Source organism: Primulina tabacum, chromosome 9 (genome assembly GCF_025594145.1).
Source record: "Primulina tabacum isolate GXHZ01 chromosome 9, ASM2559414v2, whole genome shotgun sequence".
Lineage (NCBI taxonomy): Eukaryota > Viridiplantae > Streptophyta > Magnoliopsida > Lamiales > Gesneriaceae > Primulina > Primulina tabacum.
The window spans coordinates 483,817-505,464 of NC_134558.1; the positions used below are offsets into that span (position 1 = coordinate 483,817).

General features: G+C 37.4%; 1 protein-coding gene across 1 annotated transcript; it reads right to left on the reverse strand.

Moving 5' to 3' along the window:
* Nucleotides 1-191: 191 nt before the first annotated feature.
* Nucleotides 192-16,808, reverse strand: LOC142504614 (uncharacterized). Its single transcript, XM_075617481.1, has 8 exons — nucleotides 16,625-16,808; nucleotides 14,076-15,516; nucleotides 12,703-13,885; nucleotides 1,490-2,386; nucleotides 1,284-1,391; nucleotides 907-1,191; nucleotides 694-798; nucleotides 192-601 (listed from the first exon to the last, which is right to left on the reverse strand). Exons 4-8 carry the CDS (start codon nucleotides 1,556-1,558, stop codon nucleotides 311-313), a joined length of 858 nt encoding a protein of 285 aa, XP_075473596.1. The 5' UTR covers nucleotides 1,559-2,386; nucleotides 12,703-13,885; nucleotides 14,076-15,516; nucleotides 16,625-16,808; the 3' UTR covers nucleotides 192-310.
* Nucleotides 16,809-21,648: the final 4,840 nt, after the last annotated feature.

Here is a 21,648-nt window from a genome sequence, read left to right on the forward strand (position 1 = left end):
ATCTGCAGTGTGCATTCATATCCGCAACATGCAAACAAATTCTGCATCATTCGTTTGCAAACAGATAGAATCAAATTCGTTAAAAAAAATCAATCGAATGGACAAAAACAAAGGATAAACCAAAATTTTGCAAAAATATTAGTGCAACTTTAAGTTTAATTAATGCAAAATTGAAAAAAGTCATTGTTTTTCAGTATATCAAAACAGAAAATCTGAAAATCCGAAGAAAGATACGGAATCTGTAACAACTAGCTGATACATATATAACAATGATTAAACTTTCAATACACGCAAATCAATAGAATATTTATCAATCACACAATACTATAAATTTACATAACCATGCTACCGTGCTTCCTATCGTGTCCTCGAGAAACTGCATTTCATCATTTTGTCGAATTAGGTCCACCTTCTCCACCAAAACCTTATCAACCCAAACTTTCCAACAAGATCTACCAAGAACAATGTGATGCACTTTTGTGTTTGGATTTGTGGATGCGATTCGGCCTTCTGCAACAACTAATTCATCAGCACACCAATGAAGCAGCTTACATTTATTATTAGCACGGATATCTCCAAGATTCACATTCCTCAAATTTGACTGTAAATAAACAATGAAAAGTTATTGATTCAACCATGTCTATTTTCGTAACAATTTTGCGGTTTAAAAATACATAATTTAAAGATAATTACCTGAGAAACATGATCAAAATTACCATTTTTCTTGGCACCAATATCGATATCACCATTACTACCAACTTCATTCCCAATACCGCTACCAATGCCACTACTAGCAACCTAATTTTACAATCAAATCGTGTCAAGCAATGTAATCATACTAACTCAAAAGCATTTAAGTGTGTATATATACCAAACATATTTTTAATATGTTGTCTATTTACTAACATGTTCTTGCTGATTTTGTTGATTCATACTTTGTAAAAATATGGACCTCATTTCTTGCATTTCTAGCTGATTTTGTTGCATTTGTTGTTGAAGGCTTTGTACCATAGTTAGAAGTTGTTGAACAGTTCCATTTTGTTTCACAGAAGCTCCAACTTTCGAGGGTGTAACTCCGAAGCCCATTCCGCGCACTCTACCCCGAGCTTCCTTCCCAAACACAAGGCTTATTGCATCATCAACAATGTTAGTTGTGTTTTGAGATTCAGGTGGACATTCTTGTATTTCTTTCTGCAAAAAAAAAAAATTATGAGCAAATGCGATAAAACCGAGAAGGGGAAATTGTGTTTAATATTTTAAAAATAAAATATTTATTTTATTACAATTTTCTCTACAACAGCTTGAGTACTAGACTCCCCATTTTTTTTCTTGCGACCTTCAATCCAAACTTGCGATCTCGTAATTTTTGTATTTGTCGGGCTTCTCTTTTCCTTTAATATAGAAATATATAAAAAAATCGTTAGAACATAATTCAAGATGTATATATCATTACTAATTACATAAACTATAAAATAATTAAAAAAATTACAATAATATGAGTCAAACGAGCATAACCTCTCCGGCTTATTGTGTGAATGTGATCTTGTTTTTTCCTCATCGCTTTAAATCTTTCACTCTTTTCCTGAGATTAGTTAAAATCGCATAATCAAACTGTGCAAAAGATTAAAACTTAGTAGTCTCTTGACCCAACCAAAGCAACGCATCCAAAATATGAGGATTCAAGGAAATTCAATATATTATAGCTCATTTTGGCATACATTTATTACTCAATGCTTATAAATATTACACGACATATAAAGTATACACTTATGCATTCATGATGATAATTACCGCATCTCCAGAACTGAACCTAGAAACTTAGAGACACTAGCGGCCTTGGATATATCAGCTCTGCTTTGTTTGACTCTTGTTTTGGCCGAAGCTATAAATCATCGAAAGGATTTCAGAAAAAGTGGAGCAAAGTTCTGTGATACTGGAGCCATAAACCAAATCTTACAGACCAATGGTGGATCCGCGCGCGAAATCTTTCTATTAGGAGCTATAAACCGAATCTACAGACAAACTAAGCAAGTTATATGATTGACTCATTGGTCGGTCGGGTTTTAGACTTACAAACTACAGGGTTCATAGGAGTTCGAACTTCCATGCCAACCGACTATTGGATAGGGCCCGTAGAACTGGGACGTGGAGTAGTTGGCCTGTTGATCCGGTTATGGTTCCAGGCCGTACCCCATTTGAAGTTAAACAGGTGTCTAAGCAATATAGAAAGTAGTTCTTAATTAATCAATGAAAATATTATTATGTTACCACTTCACTAGCCTAACAAAATATACCAACGCCATTAATTTTTCCTTTCACTAACCTAACAAAATATCCAATCTACCAAAGAGGAGTAATGAAGACATCATGATGATAAACAAATAACCTCTCGTGCCCAAATTCAGTACACGTATAACCCATGCATTTATTTAATTAGTAAATCATTTAATTAATTTTAAAATGAGTTTTAAGCCATGCATGATTTAATTGAATGCATTATTTTAAATTATTTATGTTTAGGTGATGCACGTTAAAATGTTTTTCGAGTTTCATGTTTCAGGCGTTCATTCGAAGCGGGATTGAGGAAAAGACCCGGTGACGATTTCTGGCAATTTAAAAATGTGGTATTTTATTTTAAGTTATGGATGAGCATTTTAAATAAAGTTATTTAGCTTAGCATTTTAAAGCCTAATTTACGTATGTAGTGGTTTAAAATTTTAAAACTTTTAAAATTAGCCTTTTGGTGTGTGTTATTTTAAATTAAGAGTTTGTTTAAAATTTAGTGTGTTTTATTCCAATTAGGGGATTATATTTAAAAAGGGTGTAGATATAGTATTCTATTTAATTTGTTAATCGAGTAACATTTTAACTAGCATTTAAATTAGCATTTTATTAGTATGTTAATTATTTAATTAAGCCAAATTTTAATCCCCTAATCTAGCCAAATACACACACTGCACGTAAAAACACACAACACACACACACTTTTATTTTTCAGATTTTTTAAAGAAAGAAAACTAGGGTTCTTGAAGGAGAAAGCTGCCGCCCCCTTCTCCAATAATTTTCCAGCGAGTTTCGTGTATTTTGTGGCAAGAAAATCGTTGCACAATCGTCCCGGATCAACCTCGCTTCTATCTCCGCTTCGGTGACGTCGTTCGGTATTTATATATATCAAAAGGCACGTATATTCTGTTCTTGATGCATCGATCATGTCATATTATGCGTGCGTTGTTATTTATACGTAAAACCATGTGTGCGACGTGTAGAAGTTTGAGCAATTGTGTTGGGATCACTTTTGAAACCATTTTAGGAATCAAAAATCACGTTTTACTGTTCTGGTTGAAACTGCGAATTTTCAGTCGAGATTTTGAGAAAACTTTCAACTAGAAAATTGTAGAACTTTTTGGTGCCTTCGATTTGATATAAAATTCGAGATTTTTGGGTGAAAATTGAGTGAGTTATGGCATTTTTCGTGGGACTGCTCAAACTGCGACTTTTACGAAAATTGTGTTCTTGAAGTTTCTATGTTGCAGGCTTCGTTGGGGATCGACGGGCGATCGTTGCTGCGTTTAGGTAAGGTTAGCATGTTGTTAAGATGATTATTGCGGTTTCGTTTCGTGTCGTTAGGCACTTGAGAGATTGAATGGGCGCATAAATCGTGTTGTTGTCAAAAGTCGCACTCACGGGTTTATTGGGTTGCTTGTGACATGTGGGTGTTTTTGGGCAATAGTATAGGCTTGATTCAAGGACATAGTAGCCTAAGATGGTCTCGTGGTGTCGATTCTTAGCCCGGGTAAGCGAGTCTAGAGTGTATAGCATAACATGTACAGAAACCTTCGTAAGTTCGCGATCACAGCAGGTACACGGACCCTCACACGGACCCAAGCACGGGGTCCGTGCATTTGTTCTTTCCAAAGTGTCAGTTTACCGAGTCTACACCGACCTTTTGACGGACCCTGACACGGGGCCCGTTCCCCTTCCTTTCTGCCCGACACATTTTGTAGAGTCTACACAGACCCCTACACGGACCAAAGCACGGGGTCCGTGTCTCCCCTTTTTCTGCACACGCATTTTACAGTATCTACACGGACCCAGAGCCGGACCTGGGCACGGGGTCCGTGTACTTCATATTTTGGAAAAAAAAAATTATGGTATGCTTTTAGGTTTGAGGTCAAGGTTTAGTACAATGATTTACAAGGTCGAGTCATGGGAACTTTAGAACGTCCTAAGGAATTGATTGAACTCGTAAGGGAGCATGATTACTTACGTCTAAGTTATGCGAGTTAAGCATGTTAAATCATGGTCAGTATGTGCAGCAAGGGCCCCGATCGAGGCCCAACGAACCCCACAACACCAAGTAAGTATGTGTGACGTGCAAGTAAATATTTTAAGTTTTTGAGGTATGCTAAATGTCTTTTGACGAAATTATGTTTAGGATTGGAAAGCGTTAAATTATGAACGTGGACCAATCCGCCCGTTAAATTATGAACGGGTTAGATCGAGGTTGGAAAGCGTTAAATTATGAACGGGGACCAACCAGCCCGTTAAATTATGAACGGGGATCTCATGTATGTGGTAGTGGATACATCCCTGTCAGCCCAGTACTGTGGTTTGTCTGATCAGGCATTTATTATGTTATGGGTCACTTGCTTTGAAACATGCCTCTACGCAAAATGATGAAGTTATGTATGTTCTAGTATGCAGTATCTTTATGACAAGTTTTCACGGTATGGCACGTCTATGTTACGTATGTATGTTCAAGTTTTAGTACGCAAATTCAAGTTTAAATATGTATGTTCTATTTTAAAGTTGCATGCAGTTTTATTATGTAGTACTCGCTATTTCCCAGTTTATACGTGTTGAGTCTTTAGACTCACTAGATTTGATCGATGCAGGTGAGTATGTGATGAGGAGACAGGAGGTGGCGACCAAGGGGCAGGCTTGGACTGAACGGGAGGCTAACCCGAGGACCGCAATGTTTATGTTTTTATGCAAATGTTAATTTACTCTGATTTCATGTTTTGAGGGAAACACTTTGAGCAAAACTTTATTGAGCAAATTATATTGAAGTATTTTGAACAACCATGTCTTATGGGGGACTTGGTTGGGATATTTTATGGCGGACTTTGAAGGTTATTTTATGTTTAAGAAAATTTTAAATTTTTCCGAAAATTTTGAGTATGAAAAGTACGGTACTTTACAGTTGGTATCAGAGCGGTGTTCTTGTAAAGGGTTACGCCTACCGCCAGCCGCAAGAAGCTCACGAGGTCACACCTTAAGTCTGTAAGTTTTAAAGTTTCAAAAATTTATGCTACGTAGTATGCATTGAGCCATGATTTCAGCATGTTCATGTTTAAGTTCAAATTTCGTGCATCGTATGTCATTTATATCATATTCATGCATGTTGGGTTTACGTGTTGGGTAATTCATTGGAACAGTATGCCTCCTAGACGTATGAATAACCAGGAAGCTAGGGAGGAGGACAGAGAGCCTCGAGATGAGGGAAGAGCCAATCCTCCACCACCACCTCCAGATATGCAGGCGCAGATGCTTGCTGGTATGACGCAATTCTCCGCACAGTTTGCGAGGAACCAGACTGTTGTAGGCCCCGAGGAAAGGCCTAGACCAGAGGCAGTATATGAGAGGTTCAGGAGGATGAGTCCGAAGGAGTTTTCGGGTACTACTGACCCGATGGTAGCTGAGGGATGGATCAAGTCCATCGAGGTAATATTTGACTTTATGGAGCTGACTGACGCTGACAGGGTCAGATGTGCTACATTCTTGCTGTCAGGAGATGCTAGATTATGGTGGGAGAGTGCATCAGTGGCAGTAAACTTGCGGACTCTATCGTGGAACGGATTCAAAGAGGTGTTCTACGCCAAGTACTTCACTGAAGAAGTACGCTCTCGCCTGACCAGGGAATTTATGACGCTGAGACAGGGAGACAGTAGTGTGGCAGATTTTGTCAGAAAGTTTGAGAGGGGGTGTTACTTCGTACCCCTCATTGCGAATGATGCCCAAGCAAAACTGAGGCATTTCATGGATGGACTGCGGCCGATCTTGCGCCGTGATGTGAGAGTAGCCGGCCCTACTTCGTATGCCGTCGCAGTATCTAGAGCTTTAGCGGCAGAGCAGGACCAAAGAGACATTGAGGCTGACAGGCCGAGCAAGAGGCCCTATCAAGCGCCGCAACACCAGCAGCAGCAGCATCAGAGGCCCCAATTCAAGAAACCGTATCAGGGGCCGCCAGGGAAGAAGCCGTATCATGGACCACCAAAGGGCAAGGGTCCAATTCAGCAGCAGGGGGCGCCTCAGAAGTCCGTTGCTTATCCAGTGTGTCCTAAATGCAACCGCCAGCACCCAGGGCAGTGCTTGTATGGGTCAGGCAAATGTTTTAAATGTGGAGCTACGGATCACATGCTGAAAGAGTGCCCGCAGTGGAAGCAGCCAACCCAGGGCAGGGTATTCGTCATGCATGCATAGGAGGCGGACCCAGACACCACTTTACTGACTGGAAACATTTTCATAAAGAGATTAGCAACAACGGCACTGATAGATTCAGGAGCCACTCACTCCTTTACATCGGAGACGTTTGCTAATCATTTGGACCTCAAGTCCTTTGGCCTAGACGTGAACTTTTCAGTGAAAGTCCCATCAGGGGAAGAGCTGTTAGCTACCAGTGTGGTCAGAGATATCGATCTAGAACTGCATGGCCACCTAGTATATGCAGATTTAATCCTATTGCCAATGCCAGAATTCGACATCATATTGGGAATGGACTGGCTGACTAAGAACAGAGTTCTGATCGATTTTCAGAAGAGATCAGTGTTGGTCAGACCGCTGGGCATGGAGCAGTTCCTATTTGAGCCAGCTAGATGGAGGAGTTTCCCTCGCATGATTTCATGCATGCAGGCGAGGAGACTAATTTCTAAGGGGTGTCAGGCTTTCTTGGCCAGCATCATCGCAGCACCCGATATGCCCACTCCATCGCTATCAGATGTGCCAGTAGTCAGAGACCTCCCAGACGTCTTTCCTGACGACGTCACAGGCCTTCCGCCAGAGAGAGAGGTGGAGTTTGCAATCGATCTCATGCCAGGCACAGTGCCAATCTCTAAGGCACCGTACAGATTAGCTCCAGCTGAAATGTTAGAACTCAAGCAGCAGATCCAGGAGCTTCTCGACAAGGAATTTATCCGCCCCAGTTCCTCACCGTGGGGCGCACCAGTACTTTTTGTGAAAAAGAAAGACGGGAGCATGAGACTGTGCATCGATTACCGTGAGCTGAACAAGGTAACGATCAAGAATAAGTACCCGTTGCATAGAATCGAAGACTTGTTCGATCAATTACAGGGAGCTACCGTGTTCTCTAAGATAGATCTTCGATCAGGGTACCATCAGCTGAAAGTGAAGGATGCAGATGTCCACAAGACAGCTTTCAGGACCAGATACGGGCATTACGAGTTCTTGGTGATGTCGTTCGGACTGACAAATGCTCCAGCTATTTTCATGGACCTCATGAACCGAGTATTTCAGCCCTACCTGGATCAGTTCGTCATCGTGTTTATTGACGACATTCTCATATACTCGAAGAGCCATGAGGAGCACAACCAACACTTAAGGACAGTTTTACAGGTCCTGCAGAGTCGCAAGTTGTTTGCGAAGTTTAGTAAGTGCGAGTTTTGGCTGCAGAAAGTTGCATTTTTGGGGCATATAACATCTAGCAGTGGAATCAAGGTGGATCCAGCGAAAGTAGCAGCTGTCAAGGAATGGGTTGAGCCGAAGAACGCATCAGAAATCCGCAGTTTTCTGGGTTTAGCCGGTTACTACCGTAAGTTCATTCGTGGATTTTCATCCATAGCAGTGCCACTCACTTCCCTGACCAATAAGAATGCTAAATTCGTGTGGTGTGATGAGTGTCAGAAGAGCTTTGATACGTTGAAGCAAGCTCTTATTTCTGCGCCGGTGCTAGCCATGCCGTCAGGGCAAGGAGATTTCGTATTATATACCGATGCATCTAAGCTCGGGTTAGGCGCAGTATTGATGCAGCAGGGTCGGGTCATAGCTTATGCTTCCAGGCAGTTGAAGGTGCACGAGAAGAATTACCCGACTCACGACCTGGAGTTAGCCGCCGTTGTCTTCGCCCTGAAAATTTGGAGACACTAAATATTTCTTCACGCAGAAAGAGTTGAATATGAGACAGAGACGGTGGTTGGAACTTGTGAAAGATTATGACTGTGAAATTAGCTACCATCCGGGAAAGGCTAATGTTTTCGCAGACGCATTGAGCAGGAAAGTGGCAGTTGTAGCTCAGTTGTCAGTGCAGAGACCTCTTCAGTCTGAGATTCAGAAGTTTGGTCTAGAGATTTATCGTGAGGGCAGAGCCCCTAGGCTGTCTAATCTGACAGTCAAATCTGATTTGCTAGACCGTATCTGAGCAGGACAGTCTTCAGATGAGCAGCTACAGAAATGGAGACTGAAAGATGAAGCCAAGGGCAGTGTTCTTTACATAGTAACAGACGACATTGTGAGATACAGAGGTAGAATGTGGGTGCCTAGTGGTGAATCGATCAGACATGATATTTTGACAGAGGCACACGCATCTCCGTATTCTATCCATCCGGGAGGTACCAAGATGTATAAGGACCTCCAGATTTTGTATTGGTGGCCAGGGATGAAGAGGGACATCCGCCGATTTGTGTCAGAATGCCTCACTTGTCGGCAGGTGAAGGCAGAGCATCAAAGGCCAGCAGGAATGCTTAAGCCACTTCCTATCCCAAAGTCGAAATGGGAGAACATTACTATGGATTTTGAGGTTGGGTTGCCGAGGTCAGTCAGAGGATCGAATTCTATTTGGGTTGTAGTGGACCGACTAACTAAGTCAGCGCATTTTCTACCAGTGAAGACGACTTTCTCCATGACGCAGTATGCGGAGCTTTATATCAGAGAGATAGTCCGTCTACATGGATTCCCAGTTTCAATTGTGTCCGATAGGGACCCGAGATTCACATCGTCCTTCTGGAAGAGCTTACATGCAGCCATGGGAACGAAGTTGCTTTTCAGTACAGCTTTTCACCCGCAGACAGATGGTCAGTCTGAGCGAGTGATTCAGATTTTAGAGGATTTGCTGAGAGCCTGCATGATTGATTTTCAAGGAACATGGGAGTCTAGACTACCTCTAGTGGAGTTCACATACAACAACAGCTTCCAATCATCAATTGGTATGGCTCCCTATGAGGCGTTGTATGGGAGGAAGTGCAGATCACCAGTTCATTGGGATGAAGTTGGTGAGAGAGCAGAACTTGGTCCAGAGATAGTTCAGCAGACTGCAGACGTGGTGGTCAAGATTCGTGACAGAATGAAGACTGTCCAAAGCCGTCAGAAGAGTTATGCTGATAAGAGGAGGAGAGATCTCGAATTTGCCGTTGGTGATCACGTTTTCGTCAAGATAGCACCTATGAAGGGGGTGATGAGATTTGGGAAGAGAGGCAAGCTGAGTCCGAGATTTATTGGACCGTTCGAAATTTTGGACAGAGTTGGGACATTAGCCTATCGTGTTGCCCTTCCGCCGAATCTGGCCGGGGTGCACAATGTGTTCCATGTCTCGATGCTGAGGAAATATCTGGCTAATCCTTCGCACATTATGAAATATGAGCCGTTGCAGCTGACTCCAGACTTGTCTTACGAGGAAAAATCAGTCCAAATCCTAGACAGGCAAGAGCGTAGGCTCCGGAATAAAGTGACTAAGCTAGTCAAAGTCCGGTGGCTAAATCAATCGGTGGAAGAGGCCACTTGGGAATCAGAAGCAGATATGAGACTTCGCTACCCGGAGTTGTTCGGTAAGACTTAATTTCGAGGACGAAATTTTTATAAGTGGGGGAGGAACTGTAGTGCCCAAATTCAGTACACGTATAACTCATGCATTTATTTAATTAGTAAATCATTTAATTAATTTTAAAATGATTTTTAAGTCATGCATGATTTATTTGAATGCATTATTTTAAATTATTTATGTTTAGGTGATGCACGTTAAAATGGTTTTCGAGTTTCATGTTTCAGGCGTTCATTCGAAGCGGGATTGAGGAAAAGACCCGGTGACGATTTCTGGCAATTTAAAAATGTGGTATTTTATTTTAAGTTATGGATGTGCATTTTAAATAAAGTTATTTAGTTTAGCATTTTAAAGCCTAATTTACGTATGTAGTGGTTTAAGAGTTTAAAACTTTTAAAATTAGCCTTTTGGTGTGTGTTATTTTAAATTAAGAGTTTGTTTAAAATTTAGTGTGTTTTATTCCAATTAGGGGATTATATTTAAAAAGGGTGTAGATATAGTATTCTATTTAATTTTTTAATCGAGTAACATTTTAACTAGCATTTAAATTAGCATTTTATTAGTATGTTAATTATTTAATTAAGCCAAATTTTAATCCCCTAATCTAGCCAAACACACACACTGCACGCAAAAACACACAACACACACACACTTTTATTTTTCAGATTTTTAAAAGAAAGAAAACTAGGGTTCTTGGAGGAGAAAGCTGCCGCCCCCTTCTCCAATAATTTTCCAGCGAGTTTCGTGTATTTTGTGGCAAGAAAATCGTTGCACAATCGTCCCGGATCAACCTCGCTTCTATCTCCGCTTCGGTGACGTCGTTCGGTATTTATATATATCAAAAGGCACGTATATTCTGTTCTTGATGCATCGATCATGTCATATTATGCGTGCGTTGTTATTTATACGTAAAACCATGTGTGCGACGTGTAGAAGTTTGAGCAATTGTGTTGGGATCACTTTTGAAACCATTTTAGGAATCAAAAATCACGTTTTACTGTTCTGGTTGAAACTGCGAATTTTCAGTCGAGATTTTGAGAAAACTTTCAACTAGAAAATTTTAGAAATTTTTGATGACTTCGATTTGATATAAAATTCGAGATTTTTGGGTGAAAATTGAGTGAGTTATGGCATTTTTCGTGGGACTGCTCAAACTGCGACTTTTACGAAAATTGTGTTCTTGAAGTTTCTATGTTGCAGGCTTCGTTGGGGATCGACGGGCGATCGTTGCTGCGTTTAGGTATGGTTAGCATGTTGTTAAGATGATTATTGCGGTTTCGTTTCGTGTCGTTAGGCAGTTGAGAGATTGAATGGGCGCATAAATCGAGTTGTTGTCAAAAGTCGCACTCACGGGTTTATTGGGTTGCTTGTGACATGTGGGTGTTTTTGGGCAATAGTATAGGCTTGATTCAAGGACATAGTAGCCTAAGATGGTCTCGTGGTGTCGATTCTTAGCCCGGGTAAGCGAGTCTAGAGTGTATAGCATAACATGTACAGAAACCTTCGTAAGTTCGCGGTCACAGCAGGTACACGGACCCTCACACGGACCTAAGCACGGGGTCCGTGCATTTGTTCTTTCCAAAGTGTCAGTTTACCGAGTCAACACGGACCTTTTGACGGACCCTGACACGGGGCCCGTTCCCCTTCCTTTCCGCCCGACACATTTTACAGAGTCTACACGAACCCCTACACGGACCAAAGCACGGGGTCCGTGTCTCCCCTTTTTCAGTACACGCATTTTACAATACCTACACGGACCCGGAGCCGGACCTGGGCATGGGGTCCGTGTACTTCATATTTTGGAAAAAAAAAAATATATGGTATGTTTTGAGGTTTGAGGTCAAGGTTTAGTACAATGATTTACAAGGTCGAGTCATGGGAACTTTAGAACGTCCTAAGGAATTGATTGAACTCGTAAGGGAGCATGATTACTTACGTCTAAGTTATGCGAGTTAAGCATGTTAAATCATGGTCAGTATGTGCAGCAAGGGCCCCGATCGAGGCCCAACGAACCCCACAACACCAAGTAAGTATGTGTGACGTGCAAGTAAATATTTTAAGTTTTTGAGGTATGCTAAATGTCTTATGACCAAATTATGTTTAGGATTGTAAAGCGTTAAATTTTTAACGGGGACCAATCCGCCCGTTAAATTATGAACGGGTTAGATCGAGGTTGGAAAGCGTTAAATTAGGAACGGGGACCAACCAGCCCGTTAAATTATGAACGGGGATCTCATGTATGTGGGTGGATACGTCCCTGTCAGCCCAGTACTGTGGTTTGTCTGATCAGGCATTTATTATGTTATGGGTCACTTGCTTTAAAACATGCCTCTACGCAAAATGATGAAGTTATATATGTTCTAGTATGCAGTATCTTTATGACAAGTTTTCACGGTATGGCACGTCTATGTTACGTATGTATGTTCAAGTTTTAGTACGCAAATTCAAGTTTAAGTATGTATGTTCTATTTTAAAGTTGCATGCAGTTTTATTATGTAGTACTCGCTATTTTCCAGTTTATACGTGTTGAGTCTTTAGACTCACTAGACTTGATCGATGCATGTGAGTATGTGATGAGGAGACAGGAGGTGGTGACCAAAGGGCAGGCTTGGACTGAACGGGAGGCTAACCCGAGGACCGCAATGTTTATGTTTTTATGCAAATGTTAATTTACTCTGATTTCATGTTTTGAGGAAAACACTTTGAGCAAACCTTTTGTGAGCAAATTATATTGAAGTATTTTGAACAACCATGTCTTATGGGGGACTTGGTTGGGATATTTTATGACAGACTTTGAATGTTATTTTATGTTTAAGAAAATTTTAAATTTTTCCGAAAATTTTGAGTATGAAAAGTACGGTACTTTACATAACCAGTACTAAAGGAAACATTTTAGCATCCTTTCAGAAGTTGTGAATCCATATCTGTAAATCATATTCCTAGATAAATGTATCAACGAATCTCCAAATGTATGTTTCATAGTTATAATAATAATATATTATGGATTTTATATAGATACTCATTTACACAATATAGCATAAAACTATCAAATGATAAAATAAATATTTCTTTTATTTAAATCGAAAATTAATAACAGACATAAGTTTTAAAGGAACAATCCCAAAATGCATCAAAATAGCCTTCACACCGGTGTCCACAACTCCTTCAAATCCTCCACAAGGGGTTCCAAATATACATCTATATCATTTCCCGGTTGCTTCGGACCTGGAATCAGTAATGTCAGCATAAGATTTTCCTTTGTGAGGCACAACAATGGAGGAAGGTTATAATTGACCAAAATAACTGGCCAGCAACTATATCTGGAACTATGGTCACCGAAAGGGTTGAATCCATCTGTTGCAAGATCAAGGCAGAGATTTCTAGGATCTGATGCAAAATCAGGCCACTTATGATCTATCGTATCCCAAGCTACTGAATCAACTGGATGACGCATCATATGATCTTGACTTTTGTGTTTGGAGTGCCAAATCAACTCTTCAGCCTTTTGTTTTGATTTAAACATCCTTTTCAGTCTTGGTATCACTGGAAAATACCGTAGGACCTTTTCAGGAACTCCTTTACAAACTTTGGTGGTGACTTTGTCTAACTTCCATCTTGAGGATCCACAGTTTGGACATGAGTCCAGATCTTGAAGCTCCTTTCTAAATAGTTAACAATCATTTGGGCAAGCATGAATCTTCTCGTATCCTAAATCAAATGGTTTCAACAACTTTCTCATCATGTAAACAGTTTCTGGAAGTGTGTTGTTTTCTGGAAGCATGTCACCTATGATCTTAAGGAGCTCATTGAAACTATTGTATGTGTGACCATTAGTAGACTTGTAATTGTATAGTGTGACGACTGCTGACAACTTTGTGTAAGATGTACAACCAGGGAAGAGAGGAGTTTTCACATCTTTTAATAAATCATCAAACTCATAATCTTTTGCTTCAGACATAGTGTGTCCAACCTCTTCTTCCGGCAAAAAAACATCCTTATATAAGTGATATGCCTCTCTACTTTCATCCTCTTTCCTTATCCATCTCGTGAACAAACCTTTTTCATTTGTATGAAATAATTATGAGAGAACATTAATTCTTATAAGAGAACACCACATAATAAATAAAAAAACTTAAATACAAAAAAACTTATTCATACATCATTATATTTTAAACAAATAAATATCATGTGTCAAAGTAGTATTTATCATCTATGTCAAAATAATACACACAATTAATATTTATACCTGCACACAGATTAAGCATACTTCAAAACTCCAGCAGTGTATCAAAAGGGAAGGAAGCCTCCTGCCGTTTAGAACAAACTATGCCACTGGTTATGAAGGCTATTGCTCAAGGTAATTTTAGAACTTCTTTTGAGTGTTCCGTGGATAAACCCAAAAATATCTCCATGTTTTCATGGTATAAAAAATTAAAAATATTTCATCTTCATATATGTAATTAAAAATATAGTATTCTAAAAAATAAAAATAAAATTTTATTTTATTAAATTTGTATCTTATTTAAAAACCACGTATTATAATAAAATGTCTTTTAAATAATCATATTATCCTTAAAATAAAAATTTTTACAAAAAAATTTATACGAAGCTCCAACCTGACTTAAATAAAAAAAAAATATTATTTTTTAAGTTAAAAATATTATTTTTCATTATAATTATGAACGGATTTGCTCCATATTATTAATCAACCGTCTATTTGTACACAATTTTTCCAATAAAAGAAATAGGTATGTTCTGTCCTGCCCCTCCACTAATACATGTGTTCTCCTAGAGGCTAGAGCCACCCCTTGAGTGATATTGCATGAGTTTTACTCTAGTTTTAACTGGTATTAGTCTGGAATGAAACTGAAATTTTTTAATCAAGTTTGAAAGTTACAAGGAGTGATGAATATGCCTCTTGCACGACTATAAGAGCCGGTTTATTTTAAAAAAATGTTTTTATTCTACATTATAATCGTAATTTGGTCCGATGCAGTGCACGTCACCCTTATTTAACTGGGAAGTACAGAAAACACCGATTCAGTTTCTCTGATGATGAAGAAGCAAGCAATCCTATAATGATGCCAAAATTTTATTATATTATGAGAAATTTTAAATGCAACATAAAACAAACTTTCAAAAAACAAATGCAAGGAGAATAGTTGAGAATGCAACCAAAGGTCAAGCGTTGGAAAATTATGGGGGTTTATAAGTTGAAAAAGGCAATTGATTAGCTTCAGCCTGGCAACACCCAACAAAGCTAACTACTTGAGAATTTGAAAGAACAAAAACACACGACTATAAGAATCTGTTTTGACTTTTTTTAAAAAAAAATGTTAATGAAGATGGTGAAGGTGGTCAAAACCTACAAGGTGCAGTTTGATCAATATTTTTTATCCACAGAACTTGTATAAGAGGGCATCTGCAGGAAAAAGAAGTAAACAAACCGAGAGCATATATACCTCTGCATATAACGGATTATCTATGCTCCGACTTCAGAAAGGGCTCCAGTTCAAGTATCTTTTGGATCTTCTAGTGGCAAAGAAAATCAAACATATCACATTAACTGACCAAAAGTTAGAGTAGATGTAAACCTTATGGAGACATTATTTGGCCGAAAAGTTAAGATGCAACATATCACGAACTCCCGTCGATCTGAATCCACGTGCAATTCTTAACAAGCTTCTCTGCGGAGACAGAGAAACAAAAATAATAGCCACATAAGGAGGTTCAAGAAGGGTTAACCATCACAATGGAAACCATAAACCACAAAAGGGCCACTTTTTCGTATCATGCAATAACATCTTACATTTTAGAATACTAAAACCAAATTATAAGCAGTTACACCTCAATAACAAAAAGGTTGTCGAAAGAATCTAAATAACTTAAATTAAAATAATTATGCAAAGGATGAAAACCAACTCATAAACAGGAAACATACATGGCAAACATAAGCATGTAATGAAACCAACATTTTGTTACTTCTTTACATAAGAGGTCAAGACACCTTACTATCACGCCCATAATAATTTACCAGTCAAGAAACTTTTGAATTTTAAATTTTAGAAGTTCCAAAAACTGCAAGATCCTTTTTCCGAATCATCTCCAAGTGCATTTAAGGTATGGATGGGCAGAGAAAACACAAATTTAAAAACGGTGGAAAAGCAACTCTACTTGTCTTCAAAGTTAAGGCGATTTTTAAAGATAAATAAATTAAGTACATATACAGCTGTGATTCAAACCCCCACCAATTCAAATTTCAAAAACACCAAAAATCTCACGAGATCATGATTATATATTAAGTTTATGCTATAATATAATTAAATAGCTAATTCTATTTAAATATGCAAAAATAATTTCTAGATTTTTTAATGAATCACAATGCTTCGTTCTTATGTATCAATACAATGATGCCTTTATCCTCACAAACCAACCAATATCCATTTATCTCACCCCCAACAATGACACGGCAAAAAAAAATTTATCAGCTAATTCCCTTTACTTCCCCCAATAGATATTGTTACACTCTTTACAAATTTATTTCTTTACATAAGTAGTACACAAAAAGTATTTTAAGACAAAAATTATCCTCGTTTATCTACCAGACCCACCTAAAACAAAACTCAAAGAGCCACACGAGACGAAGAAAAGTCGACGCTATAGGAAACCAGTGATTGTTCCTAATGCTATAACAAAAATTAATTTCACAATACAAAACTGTCCACCTATATAAGGTTAATGAAAACCAGTGATTGTTCCTAAAAATTACAGAATCGTACAAGGAAGGTTCCTTACCTTTCGGATTAGGGCATGAAGACAGAAATCAACATAAACAGACACAAGCAGCGTCGATTAGGAGGACGTGGCGGCGAAGATGGCGGAAAGTTAGAGGCGGCGACAAGGATTTTGCAAAGAAAAAATTGGCGCACAGAAAAGAAGCAAATAAATCGGGGCTTGCGGGAATGAAAAGTGAGCGCGCTTGGAAAGTAATGTGCGCGCATTTTTCTTCCACAATGTGCGTATAAATTTTAAAAAAAATTGTGTTTTATATTAACGGCGTGCTTTTAACGTGCGCCGTTAATGTATAAAAACGATTTTTTTAATTTAAATTTTATACTATTAACCGCACACATAAAAAACACGTCGTTAATAATACTATTAATGGCGTGCTTTTAATGTGCGCCGTTAATGTATAAAAATGATTTTTTTTTATTTAAATTTTATACTATTAACAGCGCACATAAAAAGCACGCCGTTACCGTTAATGTATAAAAACGATTTTTTTAATTTAAATTTTATACTATTAATAGCGCACATAAAAAGCACGCCGTTGATAATACTATTAACGGCGTGCTTTTAATGTGCGCTGTTAATGTCTAAACGCGATTTTGTTTTAAAAAAAATTTATACTATTAACAGCGCAAATAAAAATGCACGCTGTTAATAATAATATTAACGGCGTGATTTTAATATGCGCTGCGAAAAGCCATTTTTGTTGTAGTGTAAGGTTCTTGCACGCACTATCAATGATACCTAAGGAATCATAAGGTGATGCTACTAGACACTCTTAGCATAATCCTATGGGTGCAATAGGACTTGAGTTCTGAAATTCTTGATCAAAGGGTTGATAAAAAGAATGAGGCTAATTAGGGTAAGCCCGATAAGAATAAATGTTATTCTGAATTATATGAAGTTTTGAACTCACGGCTAGCCATATCACTAAACCATTGAGAGTCTCACAATTATTAGATTATGTATTCTCGTTGAGATAGTCAAGTTCAAGGAGTTGAATTTGGCAAGTGTATTTTGATGGATATCAAACAAATTGTTTATAAAGGAGTTTATAAGTGAATTCAATTATTGGAAGTTGTGAAATTTATCTTAACTGAATTTTTTGAGGAGAATGGAACTGTCTATTTTGGTTAAAGAGTTAACAAAACTAGCAGCTGTCAAAAATATACAAGTGTAAATTTTGATCTTCGAAATTTTTATTTTTCACTATATGAAAGAGACTTGTACCCTCGACATATCGACCCTGTCTGATCGTCGATCGAGGTTATAATGTGTTTACAATTATTTATTGAGTAAATTTATAATCTCCTTATTAAATAATCAAACAAAATGTCCTGATCCAAGTAGGACTCCTGATTTGATCAGGAATCAAAGCTTATAAATATTTCATTAATAGTTATATAAAATAAGACAAGTTTTACACACAGATTTTGGAAGATAAAATTCATCTCTTTCCATCACAAGGACAATTTCGGCCACCCTTGTAATTTCACAAGAAATTTTCTGCGACCACCCCTTCCACCGAGCGCCGCCCTGTCGCTGCTGCAATGCCGCCAGATTTCTAAAATTCCGATGATCTAGTCTTGACGCCAAGTTCGTTTAGATCTCAAGTGCGATCTAAAAAGAATCGAGTCTCCGATCGTAGAATTGACTAGGAGATCAAATGAGGGAGATCCGTTCATAGGGATTTAAAAGAAGGATCAACTCCGCTAATCCTGGATTGATTTGATGTCCAACATTAAATATGTAAAAGTAAACATATTTAAACACCCTATGAATGTTTAAATCATATGATGCACAAGGAATGTTTTGATTGTTAAAACAAAATTTTTGAACTTTTGCTACGCTTTAAATGCGAGAAAATGATAATCCAATAATTTTTTTAACAGACAACTGCAAAATTAAAACCAAACAAAAAATAAATTTAATGCATAGTACTAAATGTCCTTATACAAAACTTTCTTATCCCTTACATTATCTTGCAATTATTAATCTCATTTAACAAATAAAAAAAAAATATTGAGTGACATGAAGTATCTCATTTTGGTGTTATGTGTAATTTTTGAAATATTAATAATACCTTCAAAAAACACAAAAATTCTAATTCTCCATTTTTATTTAATAAAAAATCATTAAAAGTATTTTACTAAATTTGTAGTTCGCTTGGGATGAGCATATTTCATCAATTTTTCGATCTTAACTATCATCAATATATAAATAACGAACAAATATTTAACTACAAAAAATTATACATATTCAAGCATTGTGTGCCAAGGACGCTAGTATTTTATTAAGTATACATCTTAATTCTTATTAAAATAATTATTATTTTAACTAACACTGTTGTATATCCATTACATGTTTACGTAGTTAGTTTTTTGGTAAATTAGAGATAAATCTTTAAACTCAAACATAAATTTATTCTAATCCTCTATACCAAAAAACTTTGTTTTGAACTCCCTAAAGTAATAAAAATAACAAAAGTACCCTTATATGAGTTGATTTTAATGGTTGATTTTTTTGGACCAGAAAATGGTATTAGAATCTAGGTAAAATGATTTCAAAAATACAAATTTATTATTACTGTGTAATTAAATGTTTGAGCATGAGAATTTTCTCAAATAACATGGATCCGAACTCAGGTTCGAGATTAACTATTTGCAGGATTTATTCTAAAACTTTGAAATATTTGAAACAAGAAGATATAACAAATAGATATCAAGAAAAAAGTGGAACTCATCAGAATCCTAAGATAAACTTATGATTCAAACAAATAAGTTACTAGAAATAGTACCAGATTTCACTAAACTCCCCGAAGATCTTAGAGAATTTACATGACAGTAAAAAATTACGGCATATGTTGTATTATGTACCACAAAATATGGAAAAAATCCTTGAAAAACAAGAAGAAATTCTTGAAACATTAAATGAGAAACACCCACCATAACCTGGTCATCTTCTCCTAAATCACCAAGAGAAAGTGCGGGATCTTATAACACAAATATGAGAGGATCCCAAATAGATTTTCATACTGAGTAGAGAATCACACCCAGGGAGAATAAGGTAAAGGAGAAGTCAAATTCCCTTGCACCATATTACGGAAAATCTATTTTAGAACCTATACATCCTTATGGCGTTATGCTTAACCTTGATGTACTGGAATTCAAAAATATAGAAGATCTCAGAGATGACTGGACATCAGCTACGAGAGTCGCAGTTGAGTCACTTGATCTCAACAGAAAATGATTCATTAAACTTTTAAAAATGAGTCTTATGGGATTAGTTAAAATTATATGAGACATGACTTCGGTGGAAACCAATGAGTCAGTCTTAGCCCGAGAATCTCTTAGTGAAATAGCTGGAACAATGACTACCTTATTTAACGCAAAATTTATATGGGTAGACTATTTTAACAATCAAGACACAGAGAAGAAAAAAGTACACTCAAGCTATGTATTGTCTTGAATTACATGACGTATGTTTAGTGGATGAATATATTATGTTATTCACTAAATATAGATGGAATTAAGAGATCGAAGAAAATGCCGCAATGAAACTTTTCTTCGTCAAAATGCCAAGTCCCTGAATATAAATTCTAATAAGGGAATATGTCCGTGGCAATCTAGATACGTTGGCACGAAGAGCGTCTTTTCTAAAAATTGGTAGAATAGTGTCATATGACAGCATGACCAAAGAATTACAAACAATTAAGGGGTATTAACAGACATACTTCATTATGTTGTAAGGAAAATGATCTTACAACAATTATTGGACGTAAACCACAAAGACAGAAAAGGAAGGGCTTTATATCTGTAGTGCCCAAATTCAGTACATGTATAACCCATGCATTTATTTAATTATTAAAGCATTTATTTAATTTTAAAATGAGTCTTAGTGGTGTATGATTTATTTAAATGCAGTATTTTAAATTATTTACGTTTATGTGATGCACGTTAAAATGTGCTTCGAGTTTCATGTTTCAGGCGATTATTCGAGGCGGGATCGAGGAATAGAGACCGGTGACGAGTTTGACAAATTCTTTTTTTAATGCGGTATTTTATTTTAAGTTGAGGTTGGGGCATTTTTAAATAATTTGTTAAGTTTCAACATCTTTAAAGTCTAAATTATTTATTTAGGAATTTTGAAGTTTTAAAACTTTTAAAGATTTCTTGTGCACCTTATTTTAAATTAAGAGATTTTGTTAAAGTTAGAGATGGATTAGCATTTTTATTAGTTGTTAATTACTAATTAAGCAATTTATTTTCCTAATTAACATCCCTAACCCCCTCCCCACTACCCAAACACACGCACGCACACACTCACACACACAAACACACGACACAAACACACAGACACATACTTTCAGATTTTATTATTTTGAGAGAAAAGAAAATTTTAGGGTTCTTGGAGCCATAGAGCAGCCGCCCCTCCCTATCCAATTTCCAGCAAATTTTCGTGTATTTTCTTCAAAGAAAATCGAGCCACTATTGTCCCGGATCAATCCTCGCGCCATCTCCGCTTCGGTATCGTCGGTTCGGTAAACTTTAACATCATAAGGCACGTATATACAATTTTTCCTGCGTAGATCATGTCATAGTATGTGTTACGTTGTCTTTATGCGTAAAAATACATGTGTGATGCGTAAAGTTTGAGCGGAAATTGTTTAGATCGCATTTTGAACATTTCTGGATCTGAAAATCTCGTTTTTTCTGTTCTTTTAAAAACTGCGATTTTTTGGTCGCGATTTTGAGAAAACTTTCAACATGAAAATCGTAGAACTTTTTGATGCCTTCGATTTGATATAAAATTCGAAATATTTGGATAAAAATTGAGTGAGTTATGATGTTTTTTGTGGGACTGCTAAAACCGCGTTTTCTGGAAAATTTTGTTATTGATGCGTTCTAGAAGTTTTATTGTTGCAGGCTTCGTTGGGATCGACGGGTGACTGTTGCTGCATTTAGGTATGTTTGGTATGATGTTGGGTTGGTAATTGGTGTACCGGTTAGTGTCGATAGGTACTTGGATTC

Coding starts and splice junctions, on each gene's coding strand:
- LOC142504614 (XM_075617481.1), bottom strand. CDS start 1,558: ATGAGGAAAAAACAAGATCACATTCACACAATAAGCCGGAGAGGTTAT. Junction 799..906: donor AACAAAATCAGCAAGAACAT/GTTAGTAAATAG, acceptor TTGTAAAATTAG/GTTGCTAGTAGTGGCATTGG. Junction 602..693: donor ATTTTGATCATGTTTCTCAG/GTAATTATCTTT, acceptor GTTTATTTACAG/TCAAATTTGAGGAATGTGAA.